Source organism: Nannobrachium achirus (assembly GCF_963921795.1).
Source record: "Nannobrachium achirus genome assembly, chromosome: 3".
NCBI classification, from domain to species: Eukaryota; Metazoa; Chordata; class Actinopteri; order Myctophiformes; family Myctophidae; genus Nannobrachium; species Nannobrachium achirus.
In genome coordinates, this window is record NC_137812.1 from 26,069,158 (window position 1) to 26,093,828 (window position 24,671).

Consider the following 24,671-nt stretch of genomic DNA (forward strand, 5'->3'; position numbering starts at 1 on the left):
CTGTATAGCAAACGTTGACAGGATTGCATTAAATAAATGTGATTTGGTTCTATTCGCTCAGCTGAAGCTTATTTGTTTTTTTTGTCAGCGTGGCGCTGCAGAATGAAAGCGTCGTTGAAAGTCAGGGAACACTTGCTGACTTCACTTCTTTCACATCATATTATGCTGATTTGCTAACACATGAGACTGTGGTTCTCAACCTGTGGGTCAGGACCTCCAGGGGGAGAAAGACCATTACTGCATCAAAAGTAATCAACAAACTATACTATAAAAAGCTGGTCAAACTTTGTCAAAACAAATTGGATCTGTGGAACCGAGTCAAACTAAATGTAATGCATCAGGCTCCTACAATTCCAAGTGCTATTCAGGGTGGGGGGGGGGGGGGGTCCCCATTTCACATGTGATTATTTTGGGTGGTCACGTCACGGCCTGGAAAGTTTGAGAACCAGCAGTGGTTGCAGAAGATCAAAACAACATAATTTATCTCTAACGGTTAGAGATAAATTATGTTGTTTTGATCTTCTGCATGTAGGGGTTCTTATATTGTATTCTGTTTCCACTCTACGTCAAACTTATTTTATTATTTGTATTATTATTAACATTTTTATCCTTTGAACCGTTACATTGCCTGTCTAGGTTCAGCCCACGCATTTTGTCTCATTATCTTGATTTGCTCCTTTCTCTCAGTGTTTTGCTTTGAAAGGATGTTTTTTTCCACTTTCTTTCTAAAGCCCACCTGCACATAACAACTTGTTTTTAATCTTTTTCTGTTTTTTTGCTGTCTGAGCAGTTCTCAGTTAATAACCCAATCCGGGACTTATTTAAATCAATGTTAACCAATATTTTTTGGTAGAGTACTATACAGTATGTTAATACTATGTATATATAACTAACCTTGTCTGCAATGGTTGGAGGTGGTCTTCCTATATTTTCCATTGGGACATTGAGACCCTGGTGTCAGTAAGGCACTGATTGGTAGTCAAACGTTATTTGAAGCTAACGCCTGACCACCATCTTTATTGTAGTTTAGACGTCGGGTGTAGTGACCTCTTTCCATCGGCGAGAGGGAGAAAACATAATTTGTAAGTCTTAAAGATTGTAGCTTTGCCCAAACTAAACTATTCACCAGTCAACGACAGAAGGGCATTACTAATCAGTATCAGTTGTGTTAATCACATCACAGGTTTGCAGGTGTAAAGCAGTGGGTGGAAATCTTTTTTCTTGTGCCCACTCCATCATGTTGTAGTACTCCATGAGAAGAGAGAGGACAGGGGTGCAGTACAGTGAGAGAATAAACTTGTGGCAGATTCTACGAACGCCTTCTAAATTAGCGGATCTCAAACCTTTTCGTGCCAAGGACCTGTCAAATTGATATTCATTTGGCCGTGTGACGCCCCTTCTGAAAATGTTTCCTGCCAAGGAAGAGAATAATTTTGTTTATGAATTCAAAATTATTCAAAATTGCAGATGTACAAGCTTGTGACGCTCTGCAAGAGAACCACCGTTCTAAAGAGTTTTATGAAAATATTAGGGCTGGGACTTTAAGTGATTAATTGCGATTAATTAATGACAGAAAATTTACACGATTAAATACATTTACGCATTTTAATCGCACTTAGTTTTTGCACCACAGAACCTTCAGTTTCAGGCATACCGATCATAGCGATGCACCAACCAAGAAGAGACGACAAACGCAAAGGGAGAAGTAGAAGTTTGCTTGGCCCAGTGGATGCGAAATTTAGATTTAAAAAACTCACTCGTTGATTCACTCATACAACAAAATGTGTTTTACTTGAAAAAAAAAAAAGCTTCTCGGGTCAAATATTAACTCATTCTGTATTAATTGCGATTAATTTACAAAGCCTGTAATTAATTCGATTAATTTTTTTAATCGCATCCCAGACCTAGAAAATATATAATACAAATAAAACGTATGTTGCTCTACAGTATGTATCGCTAAAATCTAAAATGAAATGACAGATGCTTTCCCGGTTTTAATGGTTTAAATAGATTGAAACACACACACACACACACACACACACACACACGCACGCACGCACGCTCGCACGCACGCACACACACACACACACACCTACAGTATGTACAGATTGTGAACGTAATGTGAAAACAGGTGTAATACATTACAAGATATTTAGTAACGTTAGCATCACGTGCAGGTGTGTTCGTATTCTTTTGGTAAAACATTAGCAGCTGTGTGCATAACGTGGTGCCATAAGGCTGCTGGGTAACGAAACAGTAGCAGCAGACTAAGTGGTCGTTCAGCTGCTATTATGTGAAGTCATAATGTCAGACAATGGATAAACGCAGAGGGAGAAGACAGTGGTTGTCAGGGGAACAGCTTGTCCTTGGTGTTATTAGTGGTTTCTGTGGGAGAGATTTCAGGAGGCGTGTGGAAGTGCAAACGCTGCTTTGGTGCGATGCTGGATCCTCCAGGGAACGCTGCTACAGTTGTCTCCATGTCTCTCCTCCTCCGATAAATATTAAATAAATACCCTCCTCGGAATGTTACTTTATGCCTCTTAATCATTTAACAAAACATCTCATTTGGTTTTCATTTGTCTTTTATTGTTTTTCCTAAACTTGATATAACTGATATAAACTTACAGTATCTCCTTGCAACCATTAGGCTACAGTATGTGCAGTTGTTTCTCTGCTGTGTATTCTATTCAGAGCGTCATATTCTGTTCTCGCCAAGTTCTCCTAACATGGATGTCTTCTCCCTGCAGAGCCCCCGTCCTTCTCCTCCAAGCCCAAGAGGAAGACACTCGCTGACATGGACAAGAATGTAGACATCCCCTGCCTGGCTACAGGTAAGCTCTCTCTCTCTGTGTGCGAAACATTGCAAAGCAAAAACTCTCTCATTGAAAGCATTTACTGTGTAAGTGTCTTGCTCAAAGACAGTTGGACATTCAGCCTAGGGGAACATTGACACACATACTGTAAGTAGCTCAGGGGTTGACACTAACGGTTGTCCGACTGCCCGTGGCAAGTAAATAAAACGTTTGGGGAAAGTGGAGTTTGCTTTTAGGTTTCCTGGCGGGGTCTTTCACAAGATATCTGTCTATAAACACTTGAACGTTGCCAGAGCACTCTCTCTCCCTCTCTCCTACACACAGACACACACCTATCATTTTATAATGGACGATTTACTTTCGGGCAAGTGGGCATGACCTTTGGGCAGTGTATTTTGTTTCCACTGGTCTGTGTACATTTGTTTCCCATTGTTCCTTGAACATTTGTTTTCCCAGAGTAAGTAGTAGTCTACTAAAGTATATGTTCTGTTCCAGAGCCATCAAGGTGACTCCATCCACCACTTAATCGCACGCACGCATGCACGCACGCACGCAAGCACGCACGCAGTTGGACAGCAGCCGTGTAGCAGTTTAACATCCTGACACCATGTCTGAAAATTGCACTTCTGATGCCTTTGTCTAACTGGATTACACCCCCCCCCCCCCCCCCCCCCCCCCCACACACCACACAACACCACCTGTTTGTGCGCATGTACATGTAAGCATACATGCACACCTCTCTCTCTTTCCCTCTCTCTCTCTTCCTCTCACGTAGGGGGAGTAGCTGTTCCTCCTCAGTAGTCTGATACAGTAGTTAAATAGCTTCAGCCTGGAGGAGGTATGAATGGAGAGAAGGAGAGCGAGAGAGAGATTTTTGATTTTTAAGACCACTTTATTAAAACCTTTTTTGCATTACAAGAAAAAACATGACGATCAAATGATTCTATTCAACCGCAGACCTAGAACAACATTTCTTATTATTATTTTTGTTTTATTATTATTTTTTAGAAAGCAAGCTGTAGAGTGCCATCGTTATTGACAGCACATACTGTAGTGCTTCGCCTACACACCACACCTGTTCAAACCCCCCAATGTCCCCCACCAGGCTGTAGTAGGCGTGTTCTATTTTAATGCGAGCTGACATTATCCCCTTTGCCATCAACAAGGGATCGAGAGAGAGAGAGGGAGAAAGAGATGGAGGAAGAAAAACAGATAAAGGGCACACAGGGTAGAGTAGAGAGGAAATGTACTGTTTAAAAATATCAGTAAATAAATTAGATAGACTATTTTCAAATAGCCTAGGTATAAAATAGGTCTAAAGTGGATTAATGTATGTTTTATAATACAATCACTTAATATCTGCAAAGTAACAAGTAACTAGAGTTTTCAAATAATTGTAGTGGAGTAAAAGTACAATATTTGGATCCAAGATGTAGTGGAGTAGAAGTGAAAGCATTGGAAATTGGAAATACTCAAGTAGAGTACAAATACCTCAAAATTGTACTTAAGTAAATCTACTTAGTTACTTTACGCAACTGAAAGATATACTGCAGCAGGTGTGAGAAACTCTACCAGTGAGAGAGACGGAAACTGAATGGATTGTTTTCAGTTCATTGCGTTTTATTGAACATGCCAATTCTTATTTGGCGGGGGCATCCGGGGTGCTGCTAGGGTTGAGGTTCCTGCCCACCACCGTGGTGTTGGAGGCTGGGGGTTTTGAATCCTCCATTGTGCATGCCGGCTTGGCTTGGATGCTCCAATGAACACAATTGGCCGTGTTGACGCGGTGTTGGAAACCGGGGTGAGGAGGGTGATCTGTTGAGCAGGCAGTTGAGCAGTCGATTTTCCGCTTTCTTTACCTCTTCAAGTAGTCACAGAATATTTTTTGGGGGCCCAGAGGCCCACTTATAGTCGGCCCACTGGGCCGGTATGCGAGATGCCCAGTCCACCCCTGGCAGGGACTGGGACTACATGGGGGGAGAACTGGCAGAACAGCTAAAAATGAATGTTTGTATTGAAAAGTGATCATGAGGATATATATTTTCTAAAAGACAGTTAAAACAACATTTAGTGTACACGGTAACATTCATGATTTGTTTATTTTGTTATCGATATACATCCAGTTATACAATGAGAGTAAAATCCTTGGGTTTCAGCTCCTCCACATTGCAGCAATAAGAAATGCATTTACAGAGTGGAATGAACTTTGAGCTGCTCATTGTTCTGGATCTCTGCTCTCCTCCTCCTCTCACATCTTTTATTCACTGTGTTTTTTGGCCTCTGCTGCCACCCTTATCCTTACTGCCCACCCCTTGCAATCAATATTATATTATTAGTGCCACCCTTGCCCTTACTGCCCACACCTTCAATCAATATATTATTAGTGGCGATCATCATGCCAGTATGCATATTTTATACATGGAAGCAGTGGAGTGTGGGTTTTTGTCACTTTGTCATAATGAGCCACACCTCGGTGGTGGAGATTCTTAGTGTTAAGTGTGTGCGTGTGCCAACTTAGGTCATGCCCATAAGCTGTGTGTACGAGGACTACAACATGTACAAATTATTGGACTGGCTAAAAGAAGGGCAAAGCAATTAATGAAATGTTGTTCTGTCTTCTTCATATGGAAAAGACACTTGTGTTGTGTTGTATAATGTAGTGTATATCGAGACATCTAATCATGATCCTGCATTGCATCATTTTGATTGTGTCTGATTAATGAATTAAAGCAGGGGTCTTCAACGTTTTCAGGCCAAGGACCCCTTAGTTGAGAGAGAGATGAAGCAGGGACCCCCATTTACGTTTTCATAGAATCCATATAGTTTCATCGTTTGACAGCAAAATCGTCATTGTGTTCATGTCAATTCATGTTTTCAGATATTTAACCACATGAACCGTCAATTTTACCTTAGTCTGCTCTTTTTCCCCTCTACAGGAGTGCCACAGCCCAGGGTAGAGTGGTACAAGGACACGGTGCCTCTGTCCAGACTGGCCAACTCTCGCTACAAGATCACGGCGGCGGCTGGGCTGACGGTGCGGCGGGTGCAGCCCGGAGACGGAGGCATATTCCAGTGCATCGCCCGCAGCGCTGCCGGAGAGAACATGGCACACACACAGCTCATCGTCTCCAGTGAGCATGAAGACACGCACACACGCCTCACACTAGGGATGGGTCGATATTGGGACGATTTTATCGTGTTAAAAAACACTCAATAATCCTATCGTGGAGATTTTAGTTTATCGTTAAAATTATCCTCCGTCATGCACTTGGATCAATTCATCTTTTATTGGCCGAGCTGCATATCTGGTACCATTTAACCCTCTTTAATTGGTATTATAGAGGGTCTGTGACTTGATACAGTTTCTTTTCACACTCTACCAAATCTCTTTGCCATAAAATAGCGGATCTGCAAGCTCACAACGCATCGCGTTGGCAAATGTTCCGCCACAGGATAATGGATGGTGGGGATATTTTGATTATCGTGATTATCGTCCCATCCCTACCTCACACTCACAGTGGATCTAGAGCAGATCTACAAGCTCGGAGCGAAACGCAGATCCTTTTTTCTTTTTTGACATAAATCTTCTCTCCTGGGGGGTCTTTGGCACCAAACATTTTCATATGGGGGTCCGCAGCATATTTGGGGGTCCTTGGCTCGAAGTAGTTTGTGAACTACTGGTCTACGCTCTTTTCAATCACAAGCGAGAACTTGACAAGAACAGAAAGCAGCAAATTTATACGCTGCTCTATGAATAGAACACACCGCAGAGAAACAATTACACATCGTAAAAGAGTTACGTTTAAATCAGTTACATCATCACAACTTTAGGAGGGGGGAAAAATGGCTTGTTCAATTATTAAAAGACAGAAAGTACCATCCTGAGACGGGTGTTTAATTTAATATTTATTGGAGGAGAGACACGGACACTCAGTACTGCAGGTGCATTCCCTAGAGGATCCAGCATCGCACCCAAGCACCGTTTACTGCCAAATCGTCGGGCAGAAACCTCTCATCTCCATATTTTAAGACCTGGAACCACATTAACCATTATTTTACGCTTTAACTATTAAAAAATGGCAGATATACAAGCTCACAGCGCGGCACCGAGTGCCACGCTGCAAACTTGTAGATCTGCTATTTTGAAAAATCTTGAAAATTCGAAAAGTCTTGAATATTTTTGACCCGATTCTATAAATGTCTTCTCAATCTCTCTTCTAAATCAGTGATTCTCAAACTTTTTCCATATCAAGGACCCCCAAAATGACATGTATTTGGCGACGGACCACCATCTCAAAATATTTCGTTCCAGGGACCAGCAGAAGCAAAAACTTTGCATTACTTATAGACGGTATGCGCGTGACATCATCGTCGTACCCGGAAGTTATGCGGGAACACCTACTGAGTGGCAAAAAACTGTTATCTGATTGCATTAAACAATGTTAAACGACGTTAAACTCACTTTGCCACTCGATTTGCCAAAGATTTGCAAAAATGTTGATGACGAGGAAAATGAGTGCTTTTTCCACCAATGCTAATAATACCAAGGACAAGCTGTTCCCCTGACAACCACTGTCTTGTCCCTCTGCGTTTATCCATTGTCTGACATTATGACTTCACATAAAAGCAGCACAACGGCCACTTAGTCTGCTGCTACTGTTTTGTTACGTTACGCACACAGCTGCATGTCCTTGATGTCGGCCAGAATCCTCGTATCTCCATATTTCTTTTTGTAAATAAATTAAAGTAGTGAAAATGTTCACTATTTAGAAAATGTTTTTAAAAATGATAATACATGTTTTTATAGTTTTGTTCATACAAGGTTACCTTGTTCTTCCCGAATGTTTCTGTGTGTGTGTGTGTGTGTGTGTGTGTGTGTGTGTGTGTGTGTGTGTGTGTGTGTGTGTGTGTGTGTGTGTGTGTGTGTCTGTGCGCGCGTGCGTGCATGCGTGCGTGTGCGTGTGCATGCTAGGTGTAGCCCCCGCCTTCTTACAACCCCCATCTGAACAGACAGTAACCAATGGCCACACTGCCCTGTTTACCTGCCAGACCACTGGAGCCCCCAAACCTTCTATTACCTGGAGCAAAGGTACTGCACCATCTCTCTCACACACACACACACACACACACACACACACACACACACACACACACACACACACACACACACACACACACACACACACACACACACACACACACACACACCCATGCGTGACTGACACTGCATTCATTCCCAGGAAAGATGGATTCAAGGCTGAAAGCAAGGTCGTAAAGTGTGCGCGCGTGCGCGTGCGTGTGTGCGTGCGTGCGTGCGTGCGCGTGTGCGTGTGTGTGCGTGCGCTCGTGTGCGTGTGCGTTTCCTGTATCCGTGAATGATGTCTGCCGTGTCTGACAAGTATGTCACCATAATATTGTATAGAACAATGTTGTGCTGTCTAGACACTTTGTAACTGGGCTGTTTTCTTATTGTCTGACTTGTACTGCCAGTGTTTATGTCCTCTGTACAAGGTGCTCTTGTACTTTTGTTTATGTGGACATAAATAAATATTTCATGTTTGTGTGTGTGTCTCTGTGTGTCTCTCTCTGTGTGTGTGTGTGTGTGTGTGTGTGTGTGTGTGTGTGTGTGTGTGTGTGTGTGTGTGTGTGTGTGTGTGTGTGTGTGTGTGTGTGTGTGTGTGTGTGTGTGTGTGCGTGCGCGCGCGCAGTGGTTGAAAGTAACTAAGTACATTTACTCAAGAATTGTACAATTTTTAGATATTTTTACTTTACCGGAGTATTTCCAATTTGCTATACTTGTACTTCTCCTACATCTTAGAGGCAAATATTGTTCTTAAATTTTGTATCGATTTGTATTATTATTACAAAACATACATTGACTCCTTCAGCCTTACACTACAGTATATAATCCGGCTATTTACAAGCTCACAACGCTTGTAGATCTGCTATGTTCAAAGGATTTGTATATATCTTGAAAATTTTAAATGGGACATTCTGCACAATGAGTACTTTTACTTTTGGCACTCTAAGTACACTTTGTACTAGTCCTTTTACTCAAGTACATTTTGCATACCGAACCTTTACTTGGAACAGAGTGTTTTTACATTGTGGTGTTGGTACTTTTCCTTAAGGAACATGTTTCTCTTTGTACTTCCCTCACTGTGTGTGTAGGTTCTCAGATCCTGGCCAGTGGCTCGGTTCAGATCCCACGGTTCATGTTGCTGGAGTCAGGAGGTCTGCAGGTTCAGCCGGTCAGCCTCCAGGATTCAGGAGAATACACTTGCGTCGCCTCCAACTCCGAAGGAATCATCAATGCCACTGCTGCACTCACCGTCTGGAGTATGCACACACACACACACACACACACACACACACACACACACACACACACACACACAAATAAACAATCTCTAGACTAGTATTCGATATCGTTTGTGTTGAATAGACACTAATTCATTCGTAGATGTCCGCTCTCATTAACCCAAGGTCACCAACAAGAGGCCTGATTGGATATCCGCTTTAGTGGTCAGGTAATCATTTGATTGGCCAGGTGAAGGGGGATGATTGATTAGCTGGTCAGCCTATATCGATTGGCTGATTTGTGTGTCTGCTGCGCTGTTGCACATTAAATCTGGTCAGATTAGTTTAAGGTTGGCCTGGTCCTCTGTGGAGCAGTGTGATTTAAACTGGACGGCTCTGTTCGGTCGGGTCACGTCACCTTGCATGGCCTTGAGTTAGTAGGAACATACAACATACCATTTAGGCATTTAGCAGACGCTCTTATTTAGAGCGACTTACAAGTATGAGATCGGAATAAGCAGAGCTCTTGTCTTGTCATTAAACAACAAAGATAAATATTCACGTTAGTAGAGTGCAGAGAGAAATATGTAGTGCCTCAAAGAAACTAGGATACCGAGTAAACGATGGAATGGAACTAGCATTATGTCTAAACAACGTGCTATCTAAATAACATTCTTAACATTTGTTCCACTTAAACTTAACAACTTAAATTTGTAATCGTGACAGCCCTACCCTGTATACCTTTTTTCTATTTGGGATGACGGTATTCATGGTTCCTTGAAAGTCGATGCCTGGTACCACTCTCTGGTCTCTGATAGATATAACGTTTCTAAAGTGTTTTGAGGAGAGATTTCAAAGATTCTCTGAAATGCATTAGGGTTCTTGCAGAAACTTGTGTTGATAAAAGTTTTGTCTATCTCACGCTCCTTGTCCTGCCTCCCCCATCTTGTGACTGGCAGAGCAAAGTGCAGCTATAGCCAATCGCAAGACATGGGAGGCGGGGCATGGAGCGCGGAAGAGAAAAACATATGGCTTGCAGTGTGCTTCCCTCAGTAGCACTGTCAGAGGGAAACACACTGCGCGCGCGCGCGCACACACACACACACCCCATATCTCGAGTTTTGCATCCACTACACAACGTAATGACTAATATCTGGGCAGTACAAGCATGACTAATAGACTATAAGCAGAATTTGATAAATAGAAGTGTGTGTGTGCGTGCCTGCATGTGTGTGTGTATGTGTGCGCGAGCAAGCGTGCCTGCGTGTGTTCTTTCAGAGGAAATCTGCATGTGTAAATTATAGACTAATTAGCAGTGGAAGGAAGGCTCTCATTATTTTTGCAGTTGAACAGGCATGCATATTATCCACCATCTGAATAATGAACACTGTTGCCTGCGTAAACAAGGGGAGAGAGTGTATCTTTTCCAGAGCCACCCAGGAGCCCTTCCTGCTGACAGGTACAACGTGTTGCTGATGTCGTTGTTGATGTTGTTGTTGTCTTCAGGTCGTACAGCCATCTCTGTGCCTCCATCAGACCAGCGCGTCATCAAAGGGACCACGGCAACGCTCAACTGTAACGCCACACATGACCCCAGGGTCATTGTCAGGTACCTGCTTTGTGTGTGTGTGTGTGTGTGTGTGTGTGCGCGTGCTTGCGTGCGTGTGCGTGTGCGTGAGCATAGGGTTGGAATCCGGACTCGGAGGAACCTGATCCAACATTGAGGAACCCAGGATCGGTTACATCAGATTTTTTTAATGTCACTGTCAGAGCTGGCATGTGGTCTGCTATACAATTACAATTCTGGTGGTTCTCAAGCTCCGACTGCGAGCAGTGGGATTTTACACTAAATCGCTTATTTGTATGGCTCGACAATTCCTTTTTTTACGTTAGACTTTCATAATGGCGTAAATGTCTCCAATGGGTCTTTCTGTGCAGCTTCTGTAAAAAGGCAAATTGACGCTAGACCCCTCCCATCTCCCATCTAACCCATCTCCCAGTTTTTCGCTCTCTCCTCTACCACTTGTTAATGGACGGAATAACATCAGATTGCCGTTAGAAAAGCACTCCTCCTTTAAACGGAACCGGTAAGGAATCGGACCGTTAAGAGGGGACCGTTAAGGAACCAGAATCTTAAAAATCCTAAAGGATCCCAACCCTATGTGTGCGTGTGTACATACAGCAACAACACCTGGATACTCAATCTTCTGAACTTGTGGGCCACATTACAAAAATGTCAAGGGGCCACGGGCCAGTTGATAAAATGACATTACTTCATAACTTCTCTCTTTTATTTGCTTTATTTCCACATAACTTAAGACAACTGCAATTTGCATTATTGTATGGCTTGGAATTCCATTTATATTCTGTCAATGACACAATTTGTAATCAAAGTAATTTGCTACATTTTCTCTTTTTAATAATTCTGTGCAATTAGCATTATTATTCCACACAAGCACTAAAACAAACTAATGTACATTTGTCTGCTAATTGTCTGGGTTGATATCTGTCTGCCTGCTATAAAGTGGGATTACATTAAAGATAGCTGAGCACATCTCTCTTTCAATTGCTTCACAATGTTATTTAACTTATTTATGACTTTGCCCACATTCAACACAAATGGCTTTTTACAGAAAATACATTTGTGAAAATAGATAGTTATGGCTAAGGAAAACTAATCAAATCAAACAATCTACTTAAAATAGATTACCCAGATTGTTTAGCTGCCAAATGGCTAATGATGCAGTTGTTACTGTAAGTAGAGCTACAGTACATCTCTCTTTCATTTGATTTGCATTAGGCCTACAATGACGTTTTAGGTATGCCACTGGTAAAAAAAAATAAAAAAAATAGGCGATTTCAATGGCCACTTTGTGTCCCTCTCTCTAGTTTCCGCTGGGATCGCGGTGGAGTCGTGGTCCTTCCCTCCAGCGGTGGGCGTGTCTCGGTGCGGCAGGGCACCCTCACCATTGGCCAGACCTGGTCAGGTGACATCGGGGATTACACCTGCACCGTGACGTCGCGGGCTGGCAACGACTCCCACTCGGCCCGCCTCGAAGTCATGTGAGCTTGGCACTTTTCTTTTTGGGTTTTATATGTTTTATATTTTTGGAGCATTCTTTTTTTCCAAGGAGACGGGTGTGTGTTAAATGTCTTATGACAAATTTACATTTATTTTATTTTTAGGCTTTTTTTTCATGTTTCCCGACCTCAGTTACACCAACAAAAAAAACTGACCTTTCAACATTCAGTGTTTTTTTGTAATCTGTAGTTTTTTGAATAATTAGGCTCAGAAAGGTGGAGGTCATCATCCAGGGGAGGGTGTATCACCTTTGCTGTTACTTTACATTGTGTTTGCATTGGTCCTATGCACCATTTACCACTCATCACTTTGGTTGTTGAGTTCAGGTGTCACAGCAGAAACAGCAACCATTCAGAATGATACAGCCAGGATGCCCACCTTTCATGCAAGGGCTTTTCTGCCTTTATTTATAGTAATGGTACTCGAACTGGAATTATCAGGCTACATTATAACATAGTTGTCCACTAGGCCAGCAGTCCGGGCCATATTGGAGCATTCTAACAGCACAGCTCATCTCAAGCCAATACCAAGGAACGTCTCACACTGCGTGCAAATAAATACATACCTGTGTCCAATAAACTCAGGTGGGAGATTGTTTACTTTGAGAGACACAGGAACAAAATGGCTTGCAGCATGCAAATCAGCTGCATTGTAATAGTATTGAATGAGAGTGTATTGTCAGGAGAGAAAACAAAGCATAGAGTGCTGTGTAACTTACAGTAATTACCTGATGATTAGGTTGACCTAGGATCAGATCACTGCAGATCTAAATAAGGAGGGGTAATGTTGAGTTGCGCATCTATGCCAGCTGAGTTGAGAGACAATATCAAAGGTGTGTGGTCATGGAATCTTTCTTCAGCGAGGTGAAAGCATGCAATCTAATTCCATTGTCTCTTATTGTAGGCTGCTGGCTGCTTACTGTACAGCTGCTATACTACATTTATGGAGTAGCCTATCACTGGCATATACCGTACAGAACAGCATTTTAAATAACAATTGCAATTATTAGGTTTGTAATTATTGGCTTTGACAGGTCTATATAGGGTGCGTTCGGAAATGCGCACTGGGGGTGTGCTCACTTTAGTGAGTGCAGTGGGCGGTGACATAGAGTGTGGCTTCTTTACGAACGACCAGTTAAGGAGCAGCGGTGCGCTTTTTCAGTCTGAACTCTGAAAGAAAACTTTCTGAAAAGCAGCAGTTGCTGCTGAAAGGTAATTTCATTCAGAACATTGGCCTACCTGCTGTTAGTTTACATGTTAATGCGTGTGTAACAATGAAAGCCCAAAGGACCAATCAGGCCGCAAATGGTGCATTTTATTATCATTTCCTATGCCATTGTTCACCGCTGAGAAGCGCTCAAGACAAGACCGGGGGCGCAGCACACTGGATCTTCGAACGACAACGCACCAATTGCACCGAATAAACCAACGACGGCACACCAGTGTGCTGAGTGCGCATTTCCGAACGCACCCATAATAACGAGAGTCACCAGGGTCGGTTCTGTAGTGTCAAGGAACAAATCGGATGTCAGAATTAATTTCACGGGTCCAATTAGGGTTCAGGCCTGTGAATGCTTTTATCTCTGACCTCACAAGGATCATTTGAGAAATGATTCAATCATTAATTCCACCAGGCTTATAATTTTTAATACAGTTCAATGAATCCATTTCAATACTGACACAATTACATTAAATGCACAAATTTGACAAGAGGAACTGATTCACTCAGTATTGGAAAGTTCTATTGTAATTTAGACAATGAAAAAGGATTCACCAAGCTCCCAAGTTCTCAGTGAAAATAACCATTAATTATGTTATGTGTTATTCTCTCCAAAACGTTCCAAAGCAATGCCGTGAAGTTCCCACCTTTATCATGATGCATCAATGCCTTTTCAAATCCACAGTTCTGGCTGATGTCTGTGGTCTACAGTATATCAGTGGTTCCCAAACTTTTTAGCTCGCTAGAGCAATTAGAAGTCTGCCAAGGGACCCAAACTAGTGAAAAGATCTATAAGCTCACAACGTGTCGCTTTGCACCACGCTGTGCTATTTTCGCTTCTTAAACAGTGTTTTATTTAGGCTATTCATGGTTGGGAATTACTTGATTTTCAGATTTTATTTATGAAATACATTTGAAATATGTTGGAATTATTATTAATTGATGAAAAGTTGTGATTTTAGTTTTTATTTTGATATTTCCGGGCTCCCCCAGAGTTAGTGTTGAAGAGTCCTTGAGCAAGACTCTGAACCCCTATTGCTCCCTATTGCTCCCTTGCAGGGTTTCCTCTGCCATCGGTATGTGAATGGGTGAATGTAATGCACAATCTCTGTAAAGCGCCTTGGATAAAGGCGCTATATAAAGCCATCATTTACCATTTGAAATAAGATTATTTTTAGATTTTTTTATGTAGTAAAGGAAAAATAAAAGGCGATATTTACTCTGGACCCACAAACACCTGTCTGCGACCCACAATTGGGTTCCGGCCCACTGTTTGGGAAACGTCCGTCTATATTCCACTTCAGAGGAAGCGGCAGTTAGGTAAATTGACACAGAGCCAGAGAGAATATATCACTTGACTCGTGAAATAATGGCCTACATTTCCAATATTAATAGCCTCCCTCTCTATTAAATACCATATGTGCTCTCTCCATTGTTGGAGCAAATCAATTAAATTGCAGTTATTTTATAGCCAATGTACAGTATGTTAAGTGAGCTTGTTCCTAGTTAGTGTTTATTACTGTCAGCTGGTAGCAGCTACGTTGGATCAACAGACACAGAAAAAACCTCTCAGGGACTCCTAGGCTCATCTGCTATGCACTGTGCTGTTATGTTGGAAACCTACTCATCTCCACGTAATTAGTGCGCTGGGGAGAGAAAGGGAGAGAGAGGTGTGTTTGTGCGTGCCTGCGTGCGTGCGTACGTACGTACGTACGTACATACGTACGTGTGTCAGCGAGTGATTGTACAAGTAAAGTATTTGCCTGCATATACACATCATATTGACCTTCTCTTCATTTTAAAGGACAATTTTGGTTAATATTTTAGAAAAGAAAGGATGAGTTTTAGAATGCTTTCATTTAGTCTACTGCTTTCTATCGTTTTAGCAATGCATACACATGGCTAAATATTTATTGTTAGACACAATAAGCCGGCGATTTCTTTATTGCTATTTACAGTAGCACTACTAGCCCCCATAAGTCACATCAGCCAATGAAAGATTGCGGGGCATCTTGGGAATGGGGCTTGTTGTGTCTAAGAATATATATTTAGCCACTTGTTAAAATAGTTAAAATCGCTATAACGATAGAAAGCAGTAAATGAAAACATTTGAATCTTTTCTCTAATTACAATAAAAAAAAAATGTCCTTTAAGGCAGGGGTCTTCAACATTTTCAGGCCAAGGACCCCTTAGTTGAGAGAGAGATGAAGCAGGGACCCCCACAACCTTTTCATAGATTCATTCCATATACCGGTAGTTTCGTTGTTTGACAGCACACTCATCAGTGTAGTTTGGATTCATGTCAATTTGTGTTTTCAGATATTTAACCACTTGAGCTGTCAATATTCTCACCTCTACACCAAACCTACAAGCTCACAACGCCTCGCGCTTTGAGGCGTTGTGAGCTTGTAGATCTGCTATTTTTGGCTAAAGTTCTCAGAATCGGGTTAAAAATTTGTAAAAAAGGAGATTTTCTTTTTTTCTTTCTACAACACAAAGATTTGGAGGATCCCCTGTAGTAACCCTGAGGACCCCCTAGGGGTCCCGGACCCCCTGTTGAAGACCGCTGCTTTAAGGAATGATTCCACACATACTGTACAGTAAAACAGCAACAGCACGGTACACATAAGGCAAGGGAAGGGGGAGGCTGTTGTTGGTCAGTTTCAGTTCCAGACCCAGCTGATGGCCACTCAGGCGACACTACAACACATAGACCAGGGTCGGGAGTTGAACCGCTGACATTCTGCTTACCAGACGGTGTCTCTAACCACGCACGTACACACACGCAAGCACACACGCACGCACGCTCTCATTCAAAGCAAATCCTATCAGGTAGCGGCCATTATATATTAATAGACACTGGTATTATATATTTAATATTTATAGAAGGCGTTTATGGTATTTTAACACAATCCCTGGGAAGGGGAGAGGCAGAGGGTGAACTCTGAAATACATGAGAGATTAAACATGTCAGACTGCAGCGGACATGATGGGGGCTGGACGCTTGTTTATGCCTGACCAAATTGGAGAGGAAACAAACTGTGTGTGTGTGTGTGTGTGTGTGTGTGTGTGTGTGTGTGTGTGTGTGTGTGTGTGTGAGAGAGAGAGAGAGAGACAGACATTCTCGTTAGCTCGGTATCAAGAGGTCATGGAGGCTAACAGACGCTGGCGGCTGAGGAAACAGACTAATTACCAACAGGTTATTGGTTCAAATCCCACAAGACACTTGAGAGAATGTGTGTGCGTGTGTAGCTTTGCACACCGTGTTAAGGTAGCTGCTCCACGGTGGCTAAGCTCATTCATTAATTAATATGATCTTGTCAAGTCAGGGGAGAACCAGCTGGGCCCCATCTTGCCTTACACCTGCCTCATTCCTGCCTCATTCATCAATCTGGTCGTAAATAGGGTGTATTTTTTCCTTAAATTTCATCTTAAATTTCAGTAAGTCCAAACGTCAGTCAAATTCATCAAGCAGTGTGTATATCCCATTTTGTGCTTATCCACAGGTGTATGTCATGATGAATTTGGACGTAAATTTAAGTGCAAAAACAAGGGTAAAAACGAGAGAGCAGCTTCCATAGTACTTATGGCAGGACCATATATGGTAGAGAGAGCATGACTAAGCACTTTCTGCTCTGGGAACCCATTCACACTATAGGCTACTAGAAATTAATCACAACTTAAACTTGGCTATGCTGTTGAACATAATTGTGTCTTGTCCAAAAAAAAAAAAAAAAAAAGAGAGAAAAAAAAAGAATAGGCTGCCTATTTTTTCTTCTCTATAGATCGGCACATTTACAAGGCTACGATTAGTCCTCAATCACAAAATAATAAACATGGGATGGATATTATAATCCTTTTCTACTGAACATTGCCAAAAAGATAATGTTGAAGGAATATACAGTATGAGCTGTGACACGGCTGCTTTCCGATATGGACCAGACCAGGTCGCTAGCTTTATTGATTATTTATCCTATATGTACTGAGGGGAAATTCTTTTTTTTTATTAATATTTCAACACTGTCCTGTAAAGCCACATGTATTCTTATCAGACCGAAGGTAAGAGTTATTTTGCTTTTGTGTGTAGCGTTATGTGTTGATGTGATCAATAGGCCTACAGTAGCCTAGTCTATTATAAATTAAAGCCTAATCAGTGGAGGGTCGCGACGCCCCCCACCTTCTCGCCAGCAGAGGAACTTGAACTTGGACTTGCTGCATATAAAAACTTCAACTTGTCTCGTCAAAAAACAAAGGAAAAAAAGGAAAGAAAAACATATCGGCATCACATTGACAACATAGGATATGAATTAAAACTGTTCTGATCCCGCAGATTACAAAATGGATGCTGAACGTAATGCTCTAATGTAGACTATAATAGAATAAAGTGGTTTACAAGGTTCAATCCAAGTTTAATTACAAGTGGTCTGGTGGTCTCCTGCTAAATGGAGAGAGGGCGAGATCATTTAGCGACCTACAACCGGGTCGCGACGTGGTCGGTAGTTTTCAGCGACCGGGTCGCAAAATCGAGCGACCGGGTCGCTAAATGGAGCGACCGGGTCGCTAAATCACCGACCGCGGCACTAAAGCGAGCGACCGGGTCGCTAAATGGAGCGACCGGGTCGCTAAATCACCGACCGCGGCACTAAAGCGAGCGACCGGGTCGCTAAATCGACCGACTGGGACGCTAATTCCATCGACCGGGACGCTAATTCCACCGACTGGGACGCTAATCCAGCGACCGGGTAGGTAAATCCACCGACCGGTGGTCGCTTCCACCGACCTACTAACCCTAACCCTAACCCTAACCCTAAACCTAACCTCAGTAACCTTACCTCAGTTAGGCTAACCTGCCACGCAACCTCCCGACCGTTACCTCAGTTAGGCTAACCTGCCACGCAACCTCCCGACCGGGTCGCTAAATCACCGACCGCGTCGCTAAATCACCGACCGCGTCGCTAAATCACCGACCGCGTCGCTAAAGCGAGCGACCGGGTCGCTAAATCGACCGACTGGGGCGCAAAATCTTCCGACCGGGTCGCTAAATCTACCGACCTAAAACTGCAGGCAGGTCGGTAGATTTAGCGACCGGGTCGGTCGATTTAGCGGCGCGGTCGGTGATTTAGCGACCCGGTCGCTCGATTTAGCGACCCGGTCGCTGAAAACTACCGACCACGTCGCGACCCGGTTGTAGGTCGCTAAATGATCTCGCTCCTACTGGCTAAATGAAGGAGAGTTGGTAACCAAACAGACCCTTGGGCCTTTATAGATCCTTAACTCTTTAAAATGAAACCAAATGGACGAGTGCGGGCAGTCATCATGCGGTGCATGAGTGGTCCCCCATCGGCGGGTCCATTTGGTTACAAACTCCACGACTGAATATGTAATTGTTTGAAAATTGACATATTCTTTTATTTTTTAAATACATGTGTTGGCACATGTTGGGCAGAATGGACTAATACATATTTTATTTGATGTTTGGCACAATTTAAAATTGATTTTGCATGAAGAAAAAAGCATTCTAAATATGCACCGTGGGCTGATGGCTTATTTCCAGACCGAAAAAAGCATCCTAAATATAAGCAAAGATTTACACCATGGTCAGAGGTGGTGTATTTTCCATCGTATTTCCAGCACAAATCCAAGACCAAAAAACATTGATGAATTTGACCCCGAACTTGAGAATCGTCCTAAATGCCGGTAAGAACAAAATATGATCGTATTTTTGGTCTTAAGTGCTTGATGAATGAGGCCCAATGCGTACTTGATACAGTCTTTTTTTCCACCCTCTATCAAATGTTTTTGCCAAAAAATAGCCGATCTACAAGCTCACAACGCGTCGCAACGCGTCACGTTGTGAGCTTGTAGATCTGCTATTTTTTGACAAATGTTCTGCCCTAGGATAATGGATTTTGTAAACCGCGATTTCTTTTGTATTTCATATCGTCCCATCCCTATTTCCCAATGCTGTATCCCTATTTTCTGGGCGGCCGGAGCTGAGTGGGTAGAGAGGCTGTTTAGTGTTCACGGCCCACCCATTGGACCACTGAGTGTTAAGTGGTCAGATGGGTGGGCTGTGTACATTTTCGGGGCATGTTTCTTAGTAATAGTAGTTTCTTATTAATCCCTTAAAAATGTTAGAATAATATAACTTTACTTGGTATCAAGTGTAATTAGATAGACCCCCCAAACCCCCCCCCCCCCCCCCCCCCCCCACCCTGAGCCTGATTTTTAAAATGTCTTCTAAATCAGAAGGTTTTTTTTTTGTGTGTGTGCCAAGGACCCCCAACATGTATTTGGCCGCAGACCCCAGGCGAAAATGGTTAGGCTATGTATTGGTCCCTTTGTTTGTTTTAATCTTCTGTTGCTGCTGTGATGCGAATATAATTAATTTGACTCATTTTGTTCTGATAATTTGATAAAAAAAAAACTGACTGCTTTGAAAACTTTGTGCAGCATAATAGAGCTGTTCCCTCTTTCTTTCATAAATGGTGCAGCGCAACAAATCTGCCCAATTTGCAAAATTAGTTTAGGAACTGACATCTGGAAGGCAAGCTGTAATCCGTTATGGGGGGGCTTTCAAGGCAAGTGTCCTTGTCATCGGGACTTCAAGGGTTGGTAATGAAGTCCCATAACAACAGTGATCCCCTTATAAAATAGATGTCATCGGGCGGAAACCTTGTATGTCCAAAACCATTCTTTTTTGTATTAATTATTTAGAAACTTTTGAAACCACTCAAACGCGTCGCAAAATACGGGCGTGAGCTTGAGCGGCTATTTTCAGTACTTTTCGCGCGACACTTAATTAATTTACAAAAATGGAATGGTGAGGTTTCTGGCCGACAGCAGCGATATCCAATCTCTGCTGTAAGTGGCTTCATAATGGTGCAGTGCTCCTGCAGGTAGTCGTCCCTCTCCTTGAGGCTCTCAAGTCCCAGGTTTATATTCTTTGTGTATCTTCTTCCACCGAGATAATCTCAGTACTTTGAGGTGTTGAAAGTAAGCCCGTCTCCTTCTCCCTCGTAATCCCCCGTCCTTAATCTTTTTTAGACAATAGCAGACGTGACACAGGGACATACATATACCCACCTACTGTACCATCTGATACCTAACTACCTAGAAATCATCTATGGTCCCAGTAGGTCCCTACTGGCTCTGGTAGGATGTTATCAGACATTCTATGAGTGAGTCAATGTTAACGCATGTGCTGTCACGGGGCGGAGTCACATTGAAAAACAGAACGAAACCCCATTCCAGCACCTGCCTCGGCAGTGTGCCTCGCTAATCATTGGACTTTCAGTCCAAACCTCCTGGCATCGAATCACGTTACTTGAGCCACGAGAGGCACTGCCGAACGAGCTGAGGCGGACGAGCCGACGTGCCGAACGTTGCGAAGTCCGATTCCGCCATCTCACAGCGCTGTCCGAATTACAGATGTGCCGTTTCAAGTGTTCAGGCTTTACTGCTCTTTTCCTTTTCCTTTTATGGAGAATGATGCATATTTTTATAGAAACCTGCGAATGGCAAGAAACCGCTCCATTCTCATTGAAAAGCAGAATCCACCTTCATAGGTAGATAAACCTCGAAGTCAGAGAAGATCATAAAAATAGCAAAAATAGCTGATCTACAGTTCCAATGTTCTGCCAATCTGCCCACTGGAAATCTACTGTCTTGCATCTGTATGTCCCTATAGGCACAGACGTGTAAATCATCATTTGGGAGAAGCGTTCATCCCAACTGCCAATCAAAGTGACTACTGGCCATTCACAGCGCATCTTTTCCGACCAATCACAGTGTGTCTTTTCCCGGCCAATCACAGCACGTCTGTTTGGACAGGTCATGTGACACGCTGACGGCACATGATTTAAAGCTATACTGTGTAAGTTGCTAAACTAGTGGTCAGTAGCGGTATTGCTTTTTCCGGCCGTTTTTCGCCCGGAGTCGTCGCGGACCACCGCCGCGGACCACCGGAGCGGCGCCGCAAACCACCGTGACCGATACAAATCCGTGGAGGGGTAGAACGCATGATAGAACGTAATTCTCTGGCCAGGATTTGGGGATTAAGAGGTTAAGAATCCTTCACCATGGTAAACACTGTAGCTGAGCGAGGCTACTTCCTGAAAACACGGCAGATAAGCTGTGATTGGCCGGTAGTGTATCATGTGTGTATGATCTGCGATGTGATTGGCCAACGTATACACAATGTATACAGATGACGCAGATGACGTTACTTTTCCGCGAAAACCGGACCCCGGCCAGGATCATAGAAAACATATAAAGAGAAGGCTTTAGAAGCTGAAAATAACGGAGTGGGTGTTCTAAAACTTTAGCGATTTAACAGTTAGGACAATTTTAAGATTTGTTTTATAAAAAAAGTTACATGGTATAACTTTAAGGCTGATAACAGCCTAACAGAGCATCCTGCTAGGCCAGTAGGGACCTACTGGACCATAGCTATGGGATAATAACGGTGATAACAGCCCCATTCAATGGGATGATAGTAGGGCCTCAGGTCTTAATGGGTTGATAGCCTATCTAGGTCAGACAATCAATTGTATTCTGGTGTAGTAACAGTAACGCATTACTAGGATTAATAAGTATTTTATTCATTATGTAAACCATAAATTAAATAGATAAAGCTGAAATGTAATGAAATTCCTGTAATATTATTACTGTTTTGGCAATGTAATTCATTACACTAATTGTTACTGGGGAAAGTAATAATACAGCAATGTATTACTGTAGTAACGTGTTACTACTCAAAGCTACCATGGGACAACCCACACTGGACTATCTTCGTTTTGTCTCACCATTTTATTGTTAGTCTGTGCACCTCATGTGGTCTATGTGTTTGTTTGCCAGTTAGATCTGGTTGTAATCACTCAAACGTGTAAACCATCAGTAGAATATTAATGCTGGTGGTTCAAGGGTTTTTTAGAATTCTGCAGTGGTCTGATGAAATTAATAAGAGTCTAAAGCCAATCAGAGATTGGGGCGCGCTCGCGCGCGCCAGCGCACACACACACACACACACACACACACACACACACACACACACACACACAGACACAGACACAGACACACACACACACACACACACACACACACACACACACACACACATACACACACACACACACCAATGAAGACGGGGAGGCTGTCAACATGCAGACAAGACGTCCATTCACAACTAACATCTTGCACAACTTGCCATTCCGATTGATTCCCTTGAAGCCTTGCTTTCATTATGCAATTTAATCTCCTTGGAAAACAGAGTTTGTTTAAGCAGAATCAGAATATGTTTACACATTGTTTTTCATGTTGACACTTGAGACATGTTGACAATTGAACCTGTGAGAGTCCATGTTGTGCACAGTATAATCCAGGTCCATTTGGTTCAATGTGTGAGTGGTAATCAAATAAACCAAATAAACAAATAAACCCTTTAACTCTTGAGAGTGTTAAAAGGAAACCAAATGGACCTGTGAGGTTCATTTCACGCTCTCAAGAGTTACATTATTGTTAAACACCTGCATTACTTAATTTACAAGAAGTCTACACAATTACAGAATGTAGAAGAATTGTTACTTATTGTGACCCGTTATCAGTCCGGTGGCTCCACATCAATACAGCATGGAATCATGGACAAAATCCAACGATAGCTAAATATTCAAAGTTTTGGTGTCTGAGAGGCAAAATCTCACCAAACGGTGATCCGCTGCTCAAATGCCGAATAGAGCAGGGATCTTCAATGTTTTCAGGCCAAGCTCCCCTTAGCAGAGAGAGAGGTGAAGCAGGGACCCCCACAACCTTGTCAAAGATTCCATATCATTTCATTCTTTGCCAGCACAATCATTAGGTTATTTTGGAATCATGTCAATTTGTGTTTTCAGACATTTAACCTCTTCAATACTTCTCCCCTCTACACCAAACCTCTGTGCCGAAAATAGCCGATCTACAAGCTCACAACGCCTCACGCTGCGAGGCGTTGTGAGCTTGTAGATCTGGCTATTTTTGGCTAAAGTTCTCAGAATCTGGTTAAGAATCGGGCTAAAAAGGAGATTTTTTTTCTCTCTCTATCACACAAAGATTTGGAGGACCCCCTGTAGTAACTCTGAGATCCCCCTAGGGGTCCCGGACCCCCTGTTGAGAACCACTCTCATAGAGAAATGAACTGTGAGGATGATACTGTGTGTGTTTGGGTTGTTCTCCAGAGAGCTGCCCCACTCGCCCCGCTCCCTGGTGGCCCAGCTCAACGACTCTGACTCCCGCTCCGTCCTCCTGTCCTGGCTGAGACCCTTCGACGGAAACTCCCCCCTTCTGCACTACCTGCTGGAGCTCTCTGAGAACAGTACGTAGCCCTGTGTGTGTGTGTGTGTGTGTGTGTGTGTGTGTGTGTGTGTGTGTGTGTGTGTGTGTGTGTGTGTGTGTGTGTGTGTGTGTGTGTGTGTGTGTGTGTGTGTGTGTGTGTTTGTGGGATGAAGTGTTCTTCATACTTTATGGTCGCGGAGCAGCAAACAGCTTCCATACCAGACGCTGATGAGCGTTGATTTACATAAAACAGACTTATACAGTGCTCTACCTCTTTATACCACACCGCACCCCGTCTGTCCTTCCTGGCTGTTCGTCTCTCTCTCTCTCGGTTTTTCTCTGTATCTCTCTCTAACTCAGATGTTGTAACAGCCGGCTGGCGCTTTGTCAAATGATTAATGGAAGGCGGGAGGGAGAGAGGGAGAGAGAGGGGTAGAGGGAGAAGGAGAGGGAGAGAGGGAAATGAGAACATCCCTTGCATAAATGACAAGAAAGATAGATTGGAACACAATGGCTATAGACTCACCCTGACCCTCTGACTGTTGAGAATTGGAGGTTGGGAGAGAGAGAGCGATAGCGAGCAGGGATATGTAAATGAATTCTGACATGTGTGGCATTGCTTTGGGAATGGGCCCCGCGGACAAAATGTCAAACAATAATGGAGCGGCATTTAATGTTAATCGGCGTTGTAAAGCAAAGAGGCAAAGAGGAAATTTGTCCATTTCATTTGTGCATATTTCTGGAGTCGCCGGTCATTCACTTCATTAGCCAGTAATAGCGACCGTCATTTTTTTTGGCGGCTCCAACAGTCACCCCCTGGCTCCCAAACAGCCACGAATACACCACCACAAGATGAGAGACAAAATACATGAGAGAGAGAGAGAGAGAGAGAGAGAGAGAGAGAGAGAGAGAGAGAGAGATATTAAGGGAGTGTGGGGAGGTGGTGGAGA

General features: G+C 43.0%; 1 protein-coding gene across 1 annotated transcript in view; it reads left to right on the forward strand.

The window, feature by feature from the left end:
- The window catches only part of LOC308282129 (protein sidekick-1-like), a gene marked incomplete at both ends in the record, with an annotated part of 370,021 nt that overhangs the window by 266,931 nt on the left and 78,419 nt on the right, over window positions 1-24,671 (forward strand). The window contains 7 exons of the mRNA XM_080722473.1: window positions 2,748-2,831; window positions 5,750-5,944; window positions 7,786-7,902; window positions 8,985-9,152; window positions 10,620-10,722; window positions 12,003-12,176; window positions 23,625-23,761. Of these exons, the coding sequence (XP_080578599.1) occupies window positions 2,748-2,831; window positions 5,750-5,944; window positions 7,786-7,902; window positions 8,985-9,152; window positions 10,620-10,722; window positions 12,003-12,176; window positions 23,625-23,761 (978 nt within the window). The remainder of the gene's footprint in view (window positions 1-2,747; window positions 2,832-5,749; window positions 5,945-7,785; window positions 7,903-8,984; window positions 9,153-10,619; window positions 10,723-12,002; window positions 12,177-23,624; window positions 23,762-24,671) is intronic.